The sequence below is a fragment of the Hyla sarda genome, chromosome 3 (genome assembly GCF_029499605.1).
Source record: "Hyla sarda isolate aHylSar1 chromosome 3, aHylSar1.hap1, whole genome shotgun sequence".
NCBI lineage: Eukaryota > Metazoa > Chordata > Amphibia > Anura > Hylidae > Hyla > Hyla sarda.
This window is the reverse complement of record NC_079191.1, coordinates 188,195,926-188,216,851: the sequence shown is the minus strand read 5'-3', so window position 1 is coordinate 188,216,851 and position 20,926 is coordinate 188,195,926. Positions and strand designations below refer to the sequence as shown.

General features: G+C 41.9%; 1 protein-coding gene across 1 annotated transcript in view; it reads right to left on the bottom strand.

Annotated features, from left to right (window-relative positions):
• Positions 1-17,689: 17,689 nt before the first annotated feature.
• The window catches only part of FBXO9 (F-box protein 9), a 53,763-nt gene continuing 50,526 nt past the window's right edge, over positions 17,690-20,926 (bottom strand). Inside the window, exons 11-13 of the mRNA XM_056565730.1 lie at positions 20,728-20,821; positions 19,540-19,694; positions 17,690-18,532 (exon numbers count right to left, since the gene is read on the bottom strand). Coding sequence (XP_056421705.1) covers positions 18,424-18,532; positions 19,540-19,694; positions 20,728-20,821 — 358 coding nt within the window. The 3' untranslated portion in view covers positions 17,690-18,423. The remainder of the gene's footprint in view (positions 18,533-19,539; positions 19,695-20,727; positions 20,822-20,926) is intronic.

Below are 20,926 nucleotides of genomic sequence, written 5' to 3'. Positions count from 1 at the left end.
GGATGTATCAAAAGAGGCATAGAAGCTCATGACAGGAATATAGTATTGTCTCTGTATAAATCACTATTCAGAACATATATTTCGCATTGTGTCTAATTTTGGGCACCTGTATATAAGAAGAACATGACTGAACTGAAGAGGAGGGCAACCAAGGTAATTTATGGTATGGTGACAGATACTGTACATTTGCACGTGTACTTGTGCAAATGTCCCCGATAAGGATAAGGACATATGTCCGAAGGACCCTAGAAAGGAATCCCGGAAAAACTGGAAAAAATAGTCCGGAAAAAAAGATGAATAAATGGGTGGGTGCAGTGTCCCCCAATGAAGGCTACAAGAAAGAGATTTTACGGTGAGTACAAAAAAAAAATCTCCTTTTCTCGGTCGCTCTTCATTGGGGGACATCTAACTGATGGGATGTACCAAAGCAGTCCCCTAGGGTGGGAAAAACAACCACCAGAGAAAAGGAATCTGTCCCGAGACCAAACTCACGTGTCCACAAGGCCTGCGGACGAGCCCCCCAGGCGGAGACACACTAGCACCAGAAATTGAACTCCTGGAAGATCTCCTGTCCAAGGAGATGGAGTAGGACGCCAAGGGAAGGGGCCATCCTCTGTAGAGACCCAAGACACCCGGGTCATATAGAGAGACAAAAAACCACAGGAAAAAAGAAAGATGAAAATCTGCTCTGGAGAGGTCCGGTGCATGACAGCAATGACCTGAACACCCGCAGACCCAAAAAACTCCATCCCAGGGGCCCGCCATGAGCACCCAGAAGGCGAAAATAACCGTACTGGTGTAAAGCAGATAACCTGAACGCCCTCCAATTAGGGATGACATGGACCCAAAAGGAAGAAAGGAGCGGCAAAGACCCTGAAAAGGGGGGCATCTCGGATACCGGAGAGACAGACAAGTAAACTGGAGATGTAGAGTCACCTGGAAGACGAACCCCAGAAGAGTAAGGAAAACAGGAGGTGCGCGAACACTCTCCGGGCGACAAACTTCCATGAAAAAGTGAAGGAGAACAGGAACGGAGGGAGAAACAAATGAGAACCCAGCTGGGATTCTCAGGGTCTGGGCATAGGAAGGATGACTCCAGAAGACTTTAGTGTCAGAGCAGTAGAACTGACAGACAAAAAGGAAGGAAGAATACACCCCTTCCAGGGAGAATGTACAAACTCCTCCAACAGAGGAGAGAGCCAAGGCTGCGTGAGCAGAAGTAGATAACCAAAAAACAGAGAGAGAGCCAGACTGCGATAGTGGAAAGTAAACACACAAGCCAAGACAGTAAAAATCCCTGTGTAATGCTCTCAGCAAAAAAAAAACAGGGGCCCCACCAGATACTCCACCTATATAGTGGGAACAGCGAGATGGCATAATTTTGGCAGCAGAAAAAAAATTCAACAAAATAGTCCCTCCAGAGGAGGGAAAACAAGTGTGGTCGAGATGAAAACTCAAGTACAGACCCATGCCAAGCACCCTGATCCCCATACCCCCTGTGGAAAGGGGAGTGGCAAAACACGCCAGGAGCAGTAGGAGCAGGGAAACGCTGCCCCACAGACACGGGACAAGTACTGGGTGGACGGAGCCCCCAGGTCCCAGCGGCAACCATCGCTGTCTGAAAGAGCCACCTTGTGTCCCAAGAGGAATCGGAATCCTGTACACTGGAGCTGGGCAAAAAATACAAGACATGTTGAGAGCCATTCCAGACAGTACCGAGTAGGTGCCTGAGCCACCCCAGACAGAAACCCCGGAAAAAAACAACACCTGGAGGCATACGGAGGGGCTGTCGCCCCAGCAGGCCCCAAGTAAGAACAGAGGTGCTAAACCGCCGCAGAACTACGGAAACAAAATCACCGGAAGCCCCTAGGCTCACCCCACCGAACAAAAGGAAAGGTGGGCTCTACACCTACATTGCAGTCTTAGCATATGTAGGAACAAAGACGTAGGAACCCCACGCTAGCAGTGGAGTACAAGACTGCAGACACAAAAGAAACCGCAGACATCCAAGGGACCAGCAAGAAGGGAGGTATGCCTCTAGCAGACCAACAGTGCAGCCTAAGAAAGGAGAACAGAGTGATGCTGCTGTTGCTGAGAAAGTACCTGGGACCTGCAGAAAAAAAGCCCACACCCCATCTCCTAATGGTGCCAGACACCAAGGCTGCAGACGCAGACCCCGCCCCCTGGGAGATAGAGGGAGACAGAGGAGCCGTGGAATGCATCCCTGACATCCCGTATAGTGTCCATGGGACAGGCTGGGTCAGTTCTACGTATACCGCGCACAACAGGGGGTACCGGAACTCCAGCCACAAAAACATCAGCTGTGCGACATGTGACAGTCGGCAGAAGAAAACATTTCGACAACTGTCTGGCTTACTGGTATGGCTCCATAGTGGACAGCGAGTTATTCCGTCGGGCATTTAGCACAGGTGTGAGGTATCGGAACTACAGCCGCAGATACAACAGCCCTGAGATGTGTGACAGGCAGTGTAGAAACCCATGCAGACCGCTGTCTGGCTTACGGGTATGGATCCATAGTGGACAGCGAGTCATTCCGTTAGAAATCTAGCACAGTAGTGAGGTACTGGAAGTCCAGTCGCAGATACAACAGCCATGCGATTTGTGACGGGTGATGTGGGAAACCATTCAGACCACTGTCTGGCTGACTGGAATGGGTCCATAGGAGACAACGAGTCATGTCGTCGGCACCCCGCACAGTAGTGAGGCACCAGAACTCCAGCTGCAGATACATCAGCCGTTTGATGAATCACAGGCGGTGTAGGCAACCATGCAGACCACTGTCTGGCTTACTGGTATGGTCCATAGTAGACAACGGGACACTCTGTCGGACACCTCACACAGTAGTAAGGTACCACACTCCAGCCGCAGATACATCAGCCATGTGATGTGTGACAGGCGGTGTAGGAAACCACGCAGACCACTGTCTGGCTTACTGGTATGGGTCCGTAGTAGACAACGAGTCATAGGGTCCGTAGGACACACTGGGTCAGTTCTTCATATACCGCACCTCACAGTGGGTTATCGGAACTCCAGCCACAGATACAACAGCCGAGTGACAGGCAGCAGAGGAAACCATGCAGACCAATGTCTGACTGACTGGTATGGGTCCCTAGTAGACAACGGGGCATTTCTTCGGACACCTCACACCCGCAGTGGGGTTCCGGAGTGCCAGCCGTAGAGGGGTGAGTACATACTTACCTGTAGGCACCATTTTCTTATACTCACCTAAGGCATCTTCAACCAGCTTATGGCCATGCTGCACCATACCAGGCTAAGATAGCAGGGCGAGCAGAGGCAGTGGGGGCCCCAGACCCAGGGTACAACCTCCAGGAGCTGGCCGTTGGTGGGAAGGGGTTAACGGTGCATGCTTTTATGTCCCGTGCCCCTTAGCCGCATATGGGGGAACAGGTAGCGCCATGCTCCTGAACCCCACCTGAAAAAAAGGGAAGCAAAACGGAGTAAGGAATCTGACTAAACAGCCCTTACTAGAAAACAATAAAAAAGACCAGGTCTGGGGATCTCCCAGACCTGTGTCTTGCCTCCTTGCTGACACCAGCTAAAACTGATTACCTCACTGTAGGTGGGTGGGTATATCCTGCCAGGGAGGAGCTGACTTTTTTTCCTGGTGTCAGCGCTTCCTAGTGGCAACAGCATATACCCATCAGTTAGGTGTCCCCCAATGAAGGAAGTTAGGTGTCCCCCCAACGAGAAACCTAATCCGATATTCGCCGGTGGGACCTCCGCCGGCAGGTATCACGGAGATGCCGAACTATGCAGCACATCCAGCAGCTGAGCGCACGTCATAGCCGGGACCTGTGGCTAATGCCAAACATCACCGATTGCGGTGATGTCCAGCAATAACCCTATAGACACCGCCAAAGTGGATGGCGGTGTATAAAAAGTCCTGAAGTTAACTGCCGGTTAGCTCAGGGATACTGATCGGGATCACCGCAGTGAAATCGCGGTGTCCTGATCAGCTGTGAGGACGGCTGGAGGTCCCTTACCGTGCCGTCCAATCGTTGCTCTTTTACTGCAGCCATCCATGACAGGCAGTAGTAAAGGAGCGCTGAAACACGGATCAATGCTATGCTATGGCATAGCAATTATCTCCCCTTCCTTGGAACAACTGCCACCCGCTGATGCTATCCTGAACCCATTGGATTAACCAGAAAATAGTGTACGTCCACCAGACTGCCGCATGGAAGAGGTGAGTGCTCCGTTTTCATTCACTGGTTATTGATGTTTAACATGGACTGATACTATTGAACGTGAGCACCACCCAGCTAATGACAGCACCTGTTGTTGTCATTCAGATAGCAACCTCACCACCATATCATTGGGTAGAAGCACGATAGCTGTGCCAATGCTATTTTCTCCTAGATTTATATACATCCCTATTATATACCTAAGCCGGTAACCATGACTAGGGGGCATCCTCTAAAGGAAAGAAAGTTTCGCCATCATCACAGACAGATTCTTTACTGTAATAGCAGTAAAACTATGGAACTCTCTGTTACATAATGTTGTTATGTCTGTTTCAATAAACAAGTTCAAGGGGGACCTGGATGTTTTTCAGGAAAAATATGGATATTGATATAATATTACAAGTTATGGATCCTAGATTTATGTAGATAGAATGTTGATCCAGGGATGTATTCTGATTGCCATATTTAAGACGGGAAGGAATTTTTTGGGAAATTGGCATCAGCCTCATGGGGGATTTTTGCTTTCCTCTATATTAACACAGTAGCGGTTTTGGTGTAACTTAATGGACTCTTGTCTTTTTTAACCTTACAAACTATGTAACTTCATCCAGTGATTAAAACACTGTGAGCCGAGGGTCACCAGTATTCCCACCGGTACCCTTGTGGTTGTCCAGGTTTATAATATATACATATATAAATATATATATATATATACACACACACACGGAAGAAGAAGCAGCAACACTCTGTATAGTATAGGTGGCATTCGGATGCTGTAGATACAAGGTCTTGGCTTGAGGGCCAGTAGAGATATAGAGCAAAATACGACCATAGCACTCACAGGATGAGGTGAAGGAGTAGCTTTATTCCATCACAGCCGAATGGCCAATAAAGCTACTCCTTCACCTCATCCTGTGAGTGCTATGGTCGTATTTTGCTTCATATATATATATATATATATATATATATATATATATAAGAACCAGAAGGGGATTCCGCATAGATAGGTCACATGTGCGGTGCCAGGTCTCCACCAGCTTGCTATGCTGGTATTAGAACACCCTCTCCCTCCAGGAAACAGCACCCGTCACAAGGTCCAGTTGATTTGCAGGCTAAAAGTCTTTATTGCATACAAGCATTACAGTGCGATGTTTCGCTGAAAAGCCTTTCTCAAGCATGGTATAAATGGGAATACAAATGCCTTAAATAGGTAACACAGATACGTGAAAACACAGGTGTATACTATGACATCATCATTACTAAGCCAGCCTCCTACTTATCATAGGCTGGAAATAAGATCATGTGACACTGAACTGTCAAACAACTATAAACATCTAAATAAAACAGTATAAACAGTGAAAAAAGGAACCAAACAAGTGGAGTGACAGACAGGTGGGGACTCCGTTATCATTTCTTTATAGATCGATGTCCGCTCACTTGCGGGTTTTCATGTAAATGTCCGGGACCCGTATGTCGTGATCTTGTTTGTAAATATTCCTAGTGCGGCTGCGCATCATGTGTTCACATGAGCGCAGCTGCCCGGAGTTCACGTCGTCCTATGACTCACCCTGCGCGTGCGCAACTAACCAGCGCTCCGTGCAGCCGTCCTGAGACAGACAGGGAGATCCTGCTGACATACGGCTAACACCTGTGTCAGAAAAGCCCCTGTTGAGTCTGTCAGGATCTGGAATGGAGACTCCAGGACAAAACCGCATCTTAATGTGAACGTGGACAATGGATATTGTTTCAATCCTCGGAGTCCCCTTTGTCCAGTCTTCTCCAGTTGTTTGGGATAAGTGTCAAAGTGCAATAGCTAAAAAAAGATTAAAAACATAGTTAAAATCAACACCTCACGTCTTTGATGTTATTAATATTAATATCTGAACAGGATACAGTTCCAAAGTACAAAATAATAGAGTAATAGAAAAAAAGCAGAGAATATACACTTAAAAAAGAGAGAAGAAAAAAAAGAGAAAGAAAGCAAGCAAAAGAAAGAGAGAGAGAGAAAGAGAGAGAAAGAGAGTGAGAGAGAGAAAGAAAAGGAAAAAGAAAGAAAAAGAGGAAAAGAAAGAAAAATAAAATTAAAATTAAAATAATAACTAAAAAATAAAAATAAATAAAAATGAAAAATATAAAAATAAAAAATAACTAAAAAATAAATAATACATAAAGTAAAAAAATGAAATATGAAAATAATAATGAAAATAAAATAAAAAAATAAAAGAAGGGGCCGAGAAAAGTACCTAATACAAAAAAGAAAACGAAAGAACTGAATGAGAAAAATGAAAAGCAACAAGAATTAATTTACATATACGGTTTCAGATTGAAATCGATGTTCAAGCCATTTGGTTGTAAAGTGTTCAACTTATGGATCCATCTAAGTTCCTTTTGTCTGAGAATTTTTTTCTCTGTCTACTCCTTGCCTAAGGGGAGTGACATGGTCTATAATCCTGAATCTTAGTTGACTAACATTATGTCCCAACTCTAGGAAATGTTTCGGGATCGGGAATTCCACTTTGCCTGTTCTGATAGACGATTTAGGTCCATTCAATCAAATCAGACACTCGTTTGTGGTTTCCCCCACGTAATACAGTCCACAAGGGCACTGTATTAGGTAGACCACAAACGAGGATCTGCAGGTATACCTTAATCTGGAATTTACGCCCTGTTTGAGGAAGAGAGAAAAAGTCTGCGCAGTGAACACATGATGCGCAGCCGCACTAGGAATATTTACAAACAAGATCACGACATACGGATCCCGGACATTTACATGAAAACCCGCAAGTGAGTGGACATCGATCTATAAAGAAATGATAACGGAGTCCCCACCTGTCTGTCACTCCACTTGTTTGGTTCCTTTTTTCACTGTTTATACTGTTTTATTTAGATGTTTATAGTTGTTTGACAGTTCAGTGTCACGTGATCTTAATTCCAGCCTATGATAAGTAGGAGGCTGGCTTAGTAATGATGATGTCATAGTATACACCTGTGTTTTCACCTATCACGTATCTGTGTTACCTATTTAAGGCATTTGTATTCACATTTATACCATGCTTGAGAAAGGCTTTTCAGCCGAAACGTCGCACTGTAATGCTTGTATGCAATAAAGACTTTTAGCCTGCAAATCAACCGGACCTTGTGACGGGTGCTGTTTCCTGGAGGGAGAAGGTGTTCTTATCCAGCATAGAAAGCTGGTGGAGACCTGGCACCGCACATGTGACCTATCTATGCTGAATCCCCTTCTGGTTCTTGTGATTTGCTCTGATTCTTGCATGGACTTAGTACACCAGTAAGCGGCTATACCATTAAGATGTCTTTACCTACGTTGGGAGGTACTGCGCCTCAAGGCGCTGCTGCTGCTACAAGCACCTTAACATATTCTGAACAGGATGTTACAAGAATTTTTGGTACGGTGCACAGAACAGCCACCTTCCTGAGTGTTCCATCGATTGAATTATTGCAAAAGAAATGGGATGCAGAATCCAGACGCCTAGTGACTCTAGAGCTACATTTGGTGACTATTAGTGAATATTTTCGTGAGCAAAGAATCCCGAGAGAAATGCGCTCTCACCTTAGCCCAAATTTGTTCCCGAATAATGACTCTTTTCACCATAAATTTATCCAGATATCGAATAAATATGCCTTTCGATGTCATGTTACTTAATATGGAATTCCTGCAATTTGAAATTGAAAAAACCCAGACCAAATGTCTCGGAGTGGAGGAACAACTCAAGACTCTCCTTACACCTCAAGATTACCAAGGTTCAAAGGAGAGGCTGGAAGCTAGACTCTTGAAACATCAACAAGAGCTAGAGGAAGCCAAGAGAATCAAATGGTATCGTGACATTGAGGACTACAACAATGGAAAGGTCTACACCTGGCAATCCCAAGTCCACCAACAACAGGACCAGAGAAGAAAGAGACGTCGCCCTAGAGCAGCACAGCCCAACACAGTCCCCCAGAGGTCGGATGGTTTTCTCTCCACTGCCCTGGATAGTGATTCTTTGGATGCATCTGCACAACAGGCTTTTTTTTAGCCAAAGGCCCCCACACAGAAGGAGACGAGGGGGGCGAAAACATCGCAAGAGGGGTGCAGACTCAACAGAAGACTTAACACAAGGCCCCCAGGGGACGAGCGAAGAAAGAACATTAGTGGTAAATATTAGCTCCTTTAAATTGTCTTATATAGAACTGCATGTACTAGAAAAGGGACTCTCATGCTGCCCTACCACTGATATAGACTGGTTGACTTTACAAGTGGACCTAGAAACATTCTTTCGGAGATTACGTCTCAAGAATTTTTTTGCACAACACGAGGTTGTCTAACACTGATGTACCTATGATTAAACAGGCTGACCTCAAACAGGTGAACCTGTTTAATAAAAGTAATTTTCAGCCCTACAGGGATCATAATGGTATTGAGGCCTTTATACAGACTGTCACCACGCAGATAGAACAGTTGAAGGCTACGTATGTAAATGTGGGAAGATGGTGTAATGTTTCTAAATGTGAAATGGATGCTATTAAGGGCTTGGAGAAGAACCGGGCAATTACTATCAAGCCGGCCGACAAGTGGGGGTGCCATCGGTGTGATGGACACCCCCCAATACTTGGCCGAGATTGATAGACAATTGGCCGATGGAATGGTTTACACAAAAATCCCAGTAGATCCTCTACACAACATCCAAGAGATGATTGGGGAGATTCTGTCACAGGCTAGATCAAATGAGATTATAGATGATGACCTATACCGATACTTAATCAAGGAACATCCACGCACACCAGTGTTTTATACACTACCGAAAATCCACAAAAATCTGCAGAGTCCCCCCGGGAGACCAATTGTCTCCGGGAGGGATTCTATATTTTCCCCTATTGCAGTGTATCTCGATAAAGTGTTACGTGACTTTGCTATCAATGCTCAATCCCATGTACAGGATACTACAGGTTTTCTCCACAAGATTAGGTCACTAGAGTATCCTGCGAACACTATACTAGTATCATTTGATTTAGTGAACCTATATACCTCGATCGATCACGATCGAGGTATACAGGCGGTAGCCAAAACTCTGCAAGAGACTGATATGACGGAGGGAGCCTGTTCCTTTGTTCTGGACTTATTGGGAGTCATCCTCAGACAGAATTATTTTCTGTTTGGGGATGACTTCTATGTTCAGAACAGGGGAACGGCCATGGGCTCTAACGTGGCACCTAGCTACGCTAACATCTACATGACCGAGGTGGAAAAGGTACACATCTATCCGTCCCCCCTGTTCAGACATGTGCGGACGTGGCTTCGTTACATCGATGACACGTTCGTGGTCTGGACGGGGTCTGAGACGGAGTTAGATGGGTTCTTTGAGGCCTTAAATAATATCTACCCAAAATTGAGATTCACCATGGTACATTCAGTAAATTCCCTACAATTCCGTGGGAATGGACTAACTACAGATCTATTCACGAAGGAAACAGGCAGGAACAACCTATTGGCCTATGATAGTTTTCATCCTAGGCCAATGATACGTTCCCTACCCTGGAGCCACATGTTGAGGGTGAAGCGTATTGTTTCGCCCTCTGAAAATCTGGAGGGTAGACTTGATGAGATGTGTGACAAATTCCAGAACAGAGGGTATCCACAAAGATTGTTACAACAACATCGGTCTAATTTGGAGGTAAAATCTAGAGAGGAGACATTAAGTGTGAGAGTTAAAACAGAGAATGAGAAAATACCCTTTGTCTCTACATATACCACTTGCAGCACTAAAATAGCCCACATCATCAGACGAAACTGGAGTATAATAGAACGTACCACAGATTTGAAAGATATTACAGTTATGGCTTACCGTAGAGGACGCAACGTTAAAGACATGCTGGTCAAATCAGACATTGGGAGCCAGAAACCGAACCGAAGGGATCCTGATGCATGGCTGAACCCCAGGAGGGGCAATTTTCCTTGCCTGGGGTGCAGCCATTGCAACAGCATAATTAAGGGAGACTTTTTCTCTCATCCTCAAACAGGGCGTAAATTCCAGATTAAGGAGAGGTATACCTGCAGATCATCGTTTGTGGTCTACCTAATACAGTGCCCTTGTGGACTGTATTACGTGGGGGAAACCACAAAGGAGTGTAGGATTCGATTGAATGGACATAAATAGTCTATCAGAACAGGCAAAGTGGAATTCCAGATCCCGAAACATTTCCTAGAGTTGGGACATAATGTTAGTCAACTAAGATTCAGGATTATAGACCATGTCACTCCCCTTAGGCAAGAAGGAGACAGAGAAAAAATTCTCAGACAAAAGGAACTTAGATGGATCCATAAGTTGAACACTTTACAACCACATGGCTTGAACATCGATTTCAATCTGAAACCGTATATGTAAATTTATTCTTTGCAAAAGAAGAGAAAAAACTCAAACAGAGAGCAATTGCTACTGATAAATATGCAAAATTTTATTGTTATATCCAAAATGTTAAAAAGCGTCACACATTTGTGACTAATTTCAATAAGGATAAAATACCATGTGTGTATGTATAAAGCAATACAAAATGAGATGTCTCAGATACAACCGGAAAACACGTAGGTGGATCAGGTACAGTAAAAGTAATAATCACAATGGATGTATATATAGTGAGGTCAGGAAATGATGCAATATGGCTCCTATTCAGTAAGAAGTAACCAGGGGTCCAGAAAGGGCCCCAGTAGTAATAAGAAGCTAACTGCTATATCACATGATTAATATAGAGAATGGGCCCAAAGCATATCAATAATGAATAGTGAAATGAACCTCACTTACCCATAATGGAAGCCTGTAACCACCGTCCCAACGTACGTTTCGTCACCCGACTTTCTCAAGGGACGCTACCCAACTATGTACATGGCTCCCTTTTATACTGTGTTTGTTATGAATATTGCGCGCCGATTTGCGCCGTGCGGCGCATGCGCAGGGTCCCGACCCGGATGGAATCGGCACTCACCGCCGCGTCACAGCCAGTACCCGCAGGTCACGAAAGCATCACTTCCGGACCTGCGCGCACGGTCTATTGACGCCCGGGGAGTCCGTGCCAGGAAAAGGGCCCCGCGCATGCTCACAATCAGAAATCGTCGCCTTGCATTAGAAATTGCACAAAGTCAATAGACAATATGTATATAACCCTATCTGCACCTATCCGGTTGTATCTGAGACATCTCATTTTGTATTTATACATACACACATGCTTTATACATACACACCTGGTATTTTATCCTTATTGAAATTAGTCACAAATGTGTGACGCTTTTTAACATTTTGGATATAACAATAACATTTTGCATATTTATCAGTAGCAATTGCTCTCTGAGTTTTTTCTCTTCTTTTGCATAAAATAGTTTATGGAGCTATACTGATTTACGACTTATAGACCCCTAGCACCTAGTACATATCATGAAAAACAGAGTACAATATATACCTATTTGGTGCAGTTTATTCTTTTTGTGTTTAAGTAAATTTATTCTTGTTGCTTTTCATTTTTCTTTTTCTCATTCAGTTCTTTCATTTTCTTTTTTGTATTAGGCACTTTTCTTGGCCCCTTTTTTTTATTTTATTTTCATTATTATTTTCATATTTAATTTTTTACTTTATGTATTATGAATTTTTTATTTATTTTTCATTTTAATCTTTTTTTTAATATTTTTTCATTTTTATTTATTATTTATTTTAATGTTATTTCTTTTCCTCTCTTTTTCCTTTTCTCTCTCTTTTTCTCTTTCTTTCTTTAGCTTTCTTCTCTCTTTTTCTCTCTCTTTTAGCGTATATTCTCTGCTTTTTTTATATTGCTCTATTATTCTATATTTTGGAACTGTATCCTGTTCAGATATTAATATTAATAACTAGTGTTGCTCGCGAATATTCGCAATTCGAATTTTATTCGCGAATATCGCATATTCGCGAATTCGCGAATATTCGCGAATATAGCGCTATATATTCGTAATTACGAATATTCGTTTTTTTTTTTTGTTTTTTTTTTCACAGTACACATCACAGTGATCATCCCTCTCTGCTTCCAGCTTATGTGGTGTAAGAAGGCTCTAATACTACTGTGTGAGACTGGTGTGCGATTTTTCGCATATGCGAATATTTGCATATGATAGGTTTCGCATATGCGAATTTTAGCTTATGTTAATTTTTGTATATGCAAATTTTCGCATATGTTAATTTTCGCACACGCGAATATTCGCATATGCGAAAATAAAAAGAGAACATTACGAATATGCGAATATTCGCGAATATGACGAATATTCGTCCATATATTCGCGAATATTCGCGAATTCGAATATGGCCTATGCCGCTCAACACTATTAATAACATCAAAGAGGTGAGGTGTTGATTTTAACTATGTTTTTAATTTTTTTTATCTATTGCACTTTGACACTTATCCCAAACAACTGGAGAAGACTAGACCAAGGGGACTCCGAGGATTGAAACAATATCCATTGTCCATGTTCACATTAAGATGCGGTTTTGTCCTGGAGTCTCCATTCCCGATCCTGACAGACTCAACAGGGGCTTTTCTGACACGGGTGTTAGCCGTATGTCAGCAGGATCTCCCAGTCTGTCTCAGGACGGCTGCACGGAGCGCTGGTTAGTTGCGCAGGGCAAGTCATAGGATGACGTGAACTCCGGGCAGCTGCGATCATGTGAACACATGATGCGCAGCCGCACTAGGAATATTTACAAACAAGATTACGACATACGGATCCCGGACATTTACATGAAAACCCGCAAGTGAGTGGACATCGATCTATAAAGAAATGATAACGGAGTCCCCACCTGTCTGTCACTCCACTTGTTTGGTTCCTTTTTTCACTGTTTATACTGTTTTATTTAGATGTTTATAGTTGTTTGACAGTTCAGTGTCACATGATCTTTATTCCAGCCTATGATAAGTAGGAGGCTGGCTTAGTAATGATGATGTCATAGTATACACCTGTGTTTTCACCTATCACGTATCTGTGTTACCTATTTAAGGCATTTGTATTCACATTTATACCATGCTTGAGAAAGGCTTTTCAGCCGAAACGTCGCACTGTAATGCTTGTATGCAATAAAGACTTTTAGCCTGCAAATCAACCCGACCTTGTGACGGGTGCTGTTTCCTGGAGGGAGAGGATAGAGAGATATATATGTGTGTGTATATATATATATATATATATATATATATATATATATATATATATATATATATATATATATATATATATATATACATACATACACACACACACACCCGTATGTACCCAGTATGTGTAATAAGAATTAATGTAGGCTAAATCCTTTCAAAACACATTGTCCCTGTGTTGAATTGAATTTTTTTTTTTTTCTAGCATGGTCCGTTTTCAGTCACCTACAACCCGGCACGCTCAGCAAAACCTTTCTTTCTCAGGTTCCTTCAGGATATTTTCTTCTGTATTATAATCAATATGGCTACCTTTGGAGTAAGGTTCCATACAACACAAAACTTGTATAGGAGTTCTAATTAGAGATGAGCGAACTTACAGTAAATTCGATTCGTCACGGCTCGGGGATTGATGACTTTTCCTGCAGAAATTAGTTCAGCTTTCAGGTGTTCCGATGGGCTGGAAAAGGTGGATACAGTCGTAGGAGACTCTTTCCTAGGAATGTATCCACCTTTTCCAGCCCACCGGAGCACCTGAAGGCTGAACTAATTTACGCAGGATAAGGCATCAACTGCCGAGCCGAGAAGTTCGTGACGAATCGAATTTACTGTAAGTTCGCTCATCTCTAGTTCTAATACAACCATAAACCCTTAGTTATGCACACTACAGCCTCTAGCCATGATTCAGAAGATGCAGATTAGGGTCGCTGGCTATACATGCTGAGGCAGGTGTTAAAAAAAGTTTTGCGTCCTCTTTAGTAAGCTTTGCATTCCTTCTTATTAAAACAGAAAATGTTGGTTTTCAAAGGACAACATTTATTGTAGAACTGACAGTCCAAGCACATTTCAACAGTGAAGGATTTATTTGGTCTGCATAGCAGGCATGCTTGGTTCCCATGCCAAGTGAAAACTTTACGACAAGTCAAGTTCTAAGTTTTTAAACTTTTTAGCAGACCATTCACACAAATTTTTTATTTATTTCCCTTCTCTTCTTAAAACAAATCATTGCAAACAACAAGTGACAGTTACATGTGTACCGGTACAATCATTTTACCTGTTGTAGAATTAGTGAAGGGCCCATAAATGAAATCCTCCCAAAGAAACAAATACACCATTATGCAATGTGGATTTATATTTGATATATGAGATCTTGTTACAATGAGACAATGTATTGACTCACTACATCTATAAAACAATCATCCTATGTATTTAGTAGAATTGTTGCTTATCCATCATATTACATACAGATGTAAGCAGAGATACAATGTATTATGTTGCTCATTCTTTGTGATACTATTTACAGAAGCTAAGTGACCCGGAACAAAAATTAAGGCAGGCCTCAGTGTTCGAGAACAAATGCTATAGGCAATTGATTGAAAGCTCCAGTCCTTCAATGTTACTTGCTTCATCCTAACCAAGGCGTATGCAAATATACAAACAGATGGTACACTAAAATTGCAGAGATATGTGCAGACAAATGTAATAACAGCGCAGCTGGCAACATTGCTAAAGAATTGCAGCTGTGAGCAGTTCACTAACATTTTATTTCCAGTTGCTTCTATAGCTCCAGAGTGCTGTACAGACATTGTGATCAACCACATCCCTCCACAAAGTGATCTCCCCATCTCACACATATACCAGCACCAATTTAAAATGAAGCCAGAACGAATCAGCTCCATGCAGATGTTATCCTTGGATGGCATGAGGCTCCAACCAAAGAGATGAACGAAGATACAACTGAAGTACAAGAAAGATTATTCCTATAAAATGTTTTACATATGCATAAAAAGGTAGCAATTTCCAGTTTTTAGCTTGAATAATGTAAAACAAGATTTTGTTTGTGTAGTTACATGTAAACAATTACCACATATTGGGGTAGATTCTTCAATTCTTGGACAGCATAAACTGGCAATAGACGGTCTAAGAATGCCAGATTTATCACAGTTGGTCAGGCTATTTGATAAATTTGGCTAATCTTCTGACTGTCTAGACCAGGCGTAGGCAGCCTTCGACACTGCAGATGTTTTGAACTACATCTTCCATGATGCTTTGTCAGCATTTTGGCTGTAAGAGCATCATGGGAGATGTAGTCCAAAACATCTGCAGTGTCGAAGGCTGCCTACGCCTGGTCTAGTCTACGTTTACACTACTTATTAGCTGGCTTTATTTGCGCCAGAATTCAAACCTATACCTCCTTTTACCATAGTCTTCTTTTCTTTTTTTAAAGGCCACACTCCTTTGTCAGACACAGGAGTAATAGGGTCTAAAAACTATAAATGTGATACGTAGCATGTGTACCAGTTTTATGGCATAAATGAGCCAGAATTTTCATTAGTAAATCTGCCCCATTGTGTGCATACCTTGCTCATACATTACAGGCTTCTAGGCCTCATTTCATTCATGGTGAACAGCTATCATTACACATATGGAAAAGTAATATAAGCTAACAGTGTAGAGCACTGGTTGCCTTTTATGTATTCAGTATAATTTTCATAACACTAACATGATCTTTTCCTGAGACATACAAGGGACTATAAAAACACTCTCCAACAGTATTTCTAGAAGACTAATAATGAGAGTGGTAGTTGGCTTGGAATTATATATCATAAGTCAAATATCGTACACACTTTAAATTTAAACAAAGCTGTAAAGACAAATGGCTCAGATTCATTAATAGGTCTCAGAAGCCAGTCTAGTTTTGCCTATAGCAACCAGTTACAGCTCAGCTTTTATTTCTCAAATTGCTCTGATAAAAAAAAAGCTGAGCCGTGATTGGTTGCTATTAGGAACACACTCCTTGGGGATAAATCCCCTCAGGAATCAGGGTATGTTCACACTACAGTGTGTGAACGGAATCTCTGCTCGCTGAATTCAGCGAGCGGAGATTCAGACTGGCAGCCGGCGGCGGTAGGACCATGCGGCACTGCGCCATCCCCATTGACGGCTATGCAGTGCTCACGGACTTCCGCGCAAAGAATGAACATGTTCATTCTTAGCGCGGAAAAATTTCAGCGGTGGAATTGTCCGCCGCCGAAATTCCGCAGTGTGAACGGGTCTCGCAGAATTCCATAGTGTGAACATACCCTAATCCTGACTAAAGACCACCTTATAATTATAAAACTTAACCTTTATTTCTATAGTTAAAAAATAGTAGTGACTTTTTGGTATTTATGGTTGCTATTAGAACACCAGACAAGTTTTTTTTCTTAAGACCGGCTGTTAAATCTGGGACATTGGTTTACTGTTCTGGTCCATGCAGACAAGATGGTAACGATCTGGACAAAAAAAAAAGAAAAAAAAAAAAGTAGGAGTCTTTTAAGAGTTCACATATGTGTTAAGTTAGCCATATGTGGATACAGCCATGCCTACATGCCGTGGCCTATGGCTGTATGATTTTGCCAGTAAATACCAGCTAAATAGTATGCCCATTCTTCACCACATGCAGGCGTGATTTCAACTGATTATTGCTGCTGCAATTTCTAAACACATCTAGTATTATGCCATTATGATCCACGCCTGGTTTTAGCTTTAAAAACTGCATTACAAAACCTGAACACAGAAGAACACTCTTTGAATTAGACTCATCTGACTTGTTTCCCCAACAATGGAGAAGCCAAAACAGATGAGCCAATACACGCGTACAGAGAGCTTTAAAGGGGTACTCCGCTGCTCAGTGTTTAGAACAAACTGTTCTGAACGCTGGAGCTGGCAGCTCGTGACGTCATATCCCCGCCCCCTCATTATGTCACACCCCGCCCCCTCAATGCAAGTCTATGGGAGGGGGCGTGACGGCTGTCATTCCCCCTCCCATAGACTTGCATTGAGGGGGTGGGGCGTGACGTTGCGAGGGTGGCGGGGCTATGACGTCACGAGCTGCCGGCGCCGGCTCCAGTGTTCGGAACGGTTTGTTCTTTCCAAACGCTGAGCAGCGGAGTACCCCTTTAAAAAGCTCCATTCACAGTGCCGCTGACTGTGTCATAAAAGACCCCATCAGCATAGCCAACATCGAATACAGCAATATTTTGAGGTTTCAAAAATTAGATTTCTGTGTGGATTTTGGTTTTAGGAACTATACTTGCCATAATATAAGCTCTGTGCAGACAGTGGGCCAAAGACAAAATGTTGTGAGATTTCTCCATGGAAGATGGCAGAACTGTGAATGCAGTTCTGGATTATTATAAAGGCTCTAAGGGTCAGGCCAAGATAAGTGATGCAATGAATTTACGAGTTACTCAAATTCTGATGCGTGAACAACGGTGTTCAAAGATGCACATACCTTTAAGGAAACATGCAATGCCCATATAATGTTTCTCTTTAAAACAAGCAAAGTATGTTTATTTGAAGAATCAACATTGCACATTTTAAAGCAAGATCATCTCTGTACACATCCCCCTATGCTATGCATAGCTGCCCACATAAAAAGAAAGATATGCCTTCAGTAAAAGACACTTTACACTTAACATCAAGATTCTATTCTATTCAAAAATAAAAATATATAAAATCCCATGATTGTTTTGTCCTGTCATTTTTCTAGTGAAATTATAAATATTGCACAAATCTCACATTAACAGTGCTTCTATAAAATGACAGCACTAGATAATGGCCTCCACCATATTTAACATAATTTTTTGTCTTCAAACGTATATTTATCTACAAAAACTTTTTATATTCTTATTTAGAAGTGTGATTTTGTGAGGTGGTAATGTCAATTGATTAGAGGTTCAGCAAAAATCACTAAGCTGGGTGTAGTCAGGGTTCCATCGATGCAGCATTGCTGACAAGATTCCTATAAACTCTGTAGGATAACTGGGGAAGAGGATAAGTATAGAAAAGAAATGAGAGGCAAACAGAGTCAAGTATTCAATTATCTTGTAAAATTACCCATGTTTAAAGTAAAATATCAACCTTACAAACCCAAATGTGCCCTTCATGCCCCAAGAACAAGCTCCCGATTATCTGCAGCAGAACTCCACAAATATATGCTGAGTGATCCATTGCTATGCCTTCATCAGTAGGTACCATGCAAGAAATAAGAAAGACCTTACAGAGGTCTCTCAGATACAGCAGTAAAACTCTTCACACGAGCAAAAGACAGTGGCGTGTACATTTTATCAATGTCAAATGTTGTGACAGCTGTCTCCCCAGAGGACCTGCAAAAGAAGCAATCAAGGACTCAGTAACAGTTTAACGGAAAGGCATTTTAATACTTCAGATTGCATGTGGCCATTTAAATACAGCACATATTCTGCAACTGAAAACTGACAACCAATAAGATGTGCGGGCCTTAGACAAAGGTACATTTCATTAGCCTCTGAAGAAGTTAGCAGCTTCTGACTGTATCCACCGTGCTATGTGGACTATTTACAATGTAGATACCTCAAAACTTTAAAGGGGCAGGGACAGCCATAGAGATACATTGAAGAAGCGTGTTAACCTTGCACAGGGACAGTCTAGTGCAGTACTGGAGATAACTGGGATCAAACACTTATCCCTGTAGTACCACTTTAAATATATTTAAAGCGTACCCGTCAGATCCAACAAAATATATTTTTTTAAATATATCACTCAGTACCTAATCCTGACCACGTACATCTAATTTTTATGTGTCTAGCACCTTTATTAATTTTTTTTATCACACTTAATTTAGCTCACTAGTCTGAATTCCCCTCAAAGGGAGGGGGCGTGGCCTCACTGTGCAGATCTCCGCCCCCTCCCTCAGTATGCTGTCTGCTCACATCTCCCGTAGCATTAGCAAAACTACAACTCCCAGCTTGTCCTCACTGGCAGTAGCGGGACACAAGCTGACAGTGGGAGGATTTTTCCTCCAGCTGTGAGCCCTGCGCTCACAACTGTCAATCAAGGAAGTGGGTCCATGACATAGGTGATGATGCATGGACACAGCAGGACCAGTTGTTTGACTGGCTATTTCAGTATTAAATATGGAAAATTTTCTAATGAAAGCAATTGCAATAGCTATAATTGGCTAAGGCTGCAACTCAGGCTGCAAAAAGATTTTGGACTTCTGCCAGGCTAGCAGGAGTCCAAAGTCTGTGCAAGAGATAGCGGGAAATGTTGTCTGGACAAAAATTTGGTGGTCTGGGCAAAAATTTGTTTTAATGATAGTGCCCATTTAAATATTTTTTTTTCATCAACTTACTTGTAAGTGATATGACAAGAATGATGAATCCAAACCAGCTTGTTGAATTTGTAGCGACCAGATGAGCATAGCTGGAGTCCTAGGTGAAAGCTACGCTCTGTTTCCTGCACTGGGGCTCGACGGAAATAGCGATACTTTTGGAACTCTGCTGATTTCTACATTGAATAGAATATGAAATGTAAGAGCTTAAAAAGGTGCATGCTAAGTTTTTAGAATCCAAACACTTACATCTGAATTACAGCGCTATGTCTGTCAGTTTTTGTGTAAAACTGGGAAAAATGTACTGGTTAGAGATAAGTGAATAAATGGAAGACAAAATTGAGGGAAAAAAAGTTGGATTTGCCTGAATCAAATTTTTTAGTGGTCCATTTTGGGCAGATCAGCGCAGGAATATACACTGTATGCCTTGACTCTCAGCTCACGTTGTACTCAGTCCATTAAAGGGGTATTCCAGGCAAAACCTTTTTTTTATATATCAACTGGCTCCGGAAAGTTAAACATTTGTAAATTACTTCTATGAAAAAATATTAATCCTTCCAATAGTTATTAGCTTCTGGTTTATCAAATCCTGTGCAGAGGAAAAGTGGAGGAGTTGCATATAGGAACCAGATGGCTCTTTTATTTTTAAAGAGGCCTCTGAAAAATGCACCACATTTCCTCTGCATATGTATATGCATAGACTTTGAGCAAACATCTGGCTGTTTTTTTTTTTTTTTTTAACAAAAAATGTGCAGGCAAAAACACCCATAAAATACAACATAAAATGTCAGGTTTCCACAAAACACAGTGGGTTATAGACACCCACTCATGTTATTGGTGGCTTAATGGTTAGCACTGGGGTGCTGGGTTCAAATCCCACCAAGTAAAACATATGAGAAGTCAAGTATCTACTTTACACTTAAATATGTCCTTTGACTCTTCAGCTACACACGAACTTGCTAAAATACTCTTTCCACTGACGTGTATATACATGTTTTGCTACAAATCAATGAACAACAAATGTTACTCACTGTGACAGTGAGAAAGGAGTGGAAAGTTAAGAAACTACAGCACAAGAGGAATTTCCAAAATTTGTCGCAAAACTTCCTAAAAGGTTGACATTTTCACATAATTGTTTTAGTCTTCTTTTTTGATGACATCATTTGAATCTTATAACAATCCTATTTTATAGTCGATAAAAACATATACCTCCTCCTTCTTGTTTGTTATTACTGCAAAAACTTTGGTTTGGTTATCTGTATCCTGTGACAGACGATAATGGCCAAGCAACATTGCATCGGTTCTGTGGAATGAAAAAAAATATATCTAAAGAATATGAAAATTTCTTGCTGATGTACAGGGCTACAAACTTTGAAGATAAGGCAGTATAAACCAACATGGCACTTCA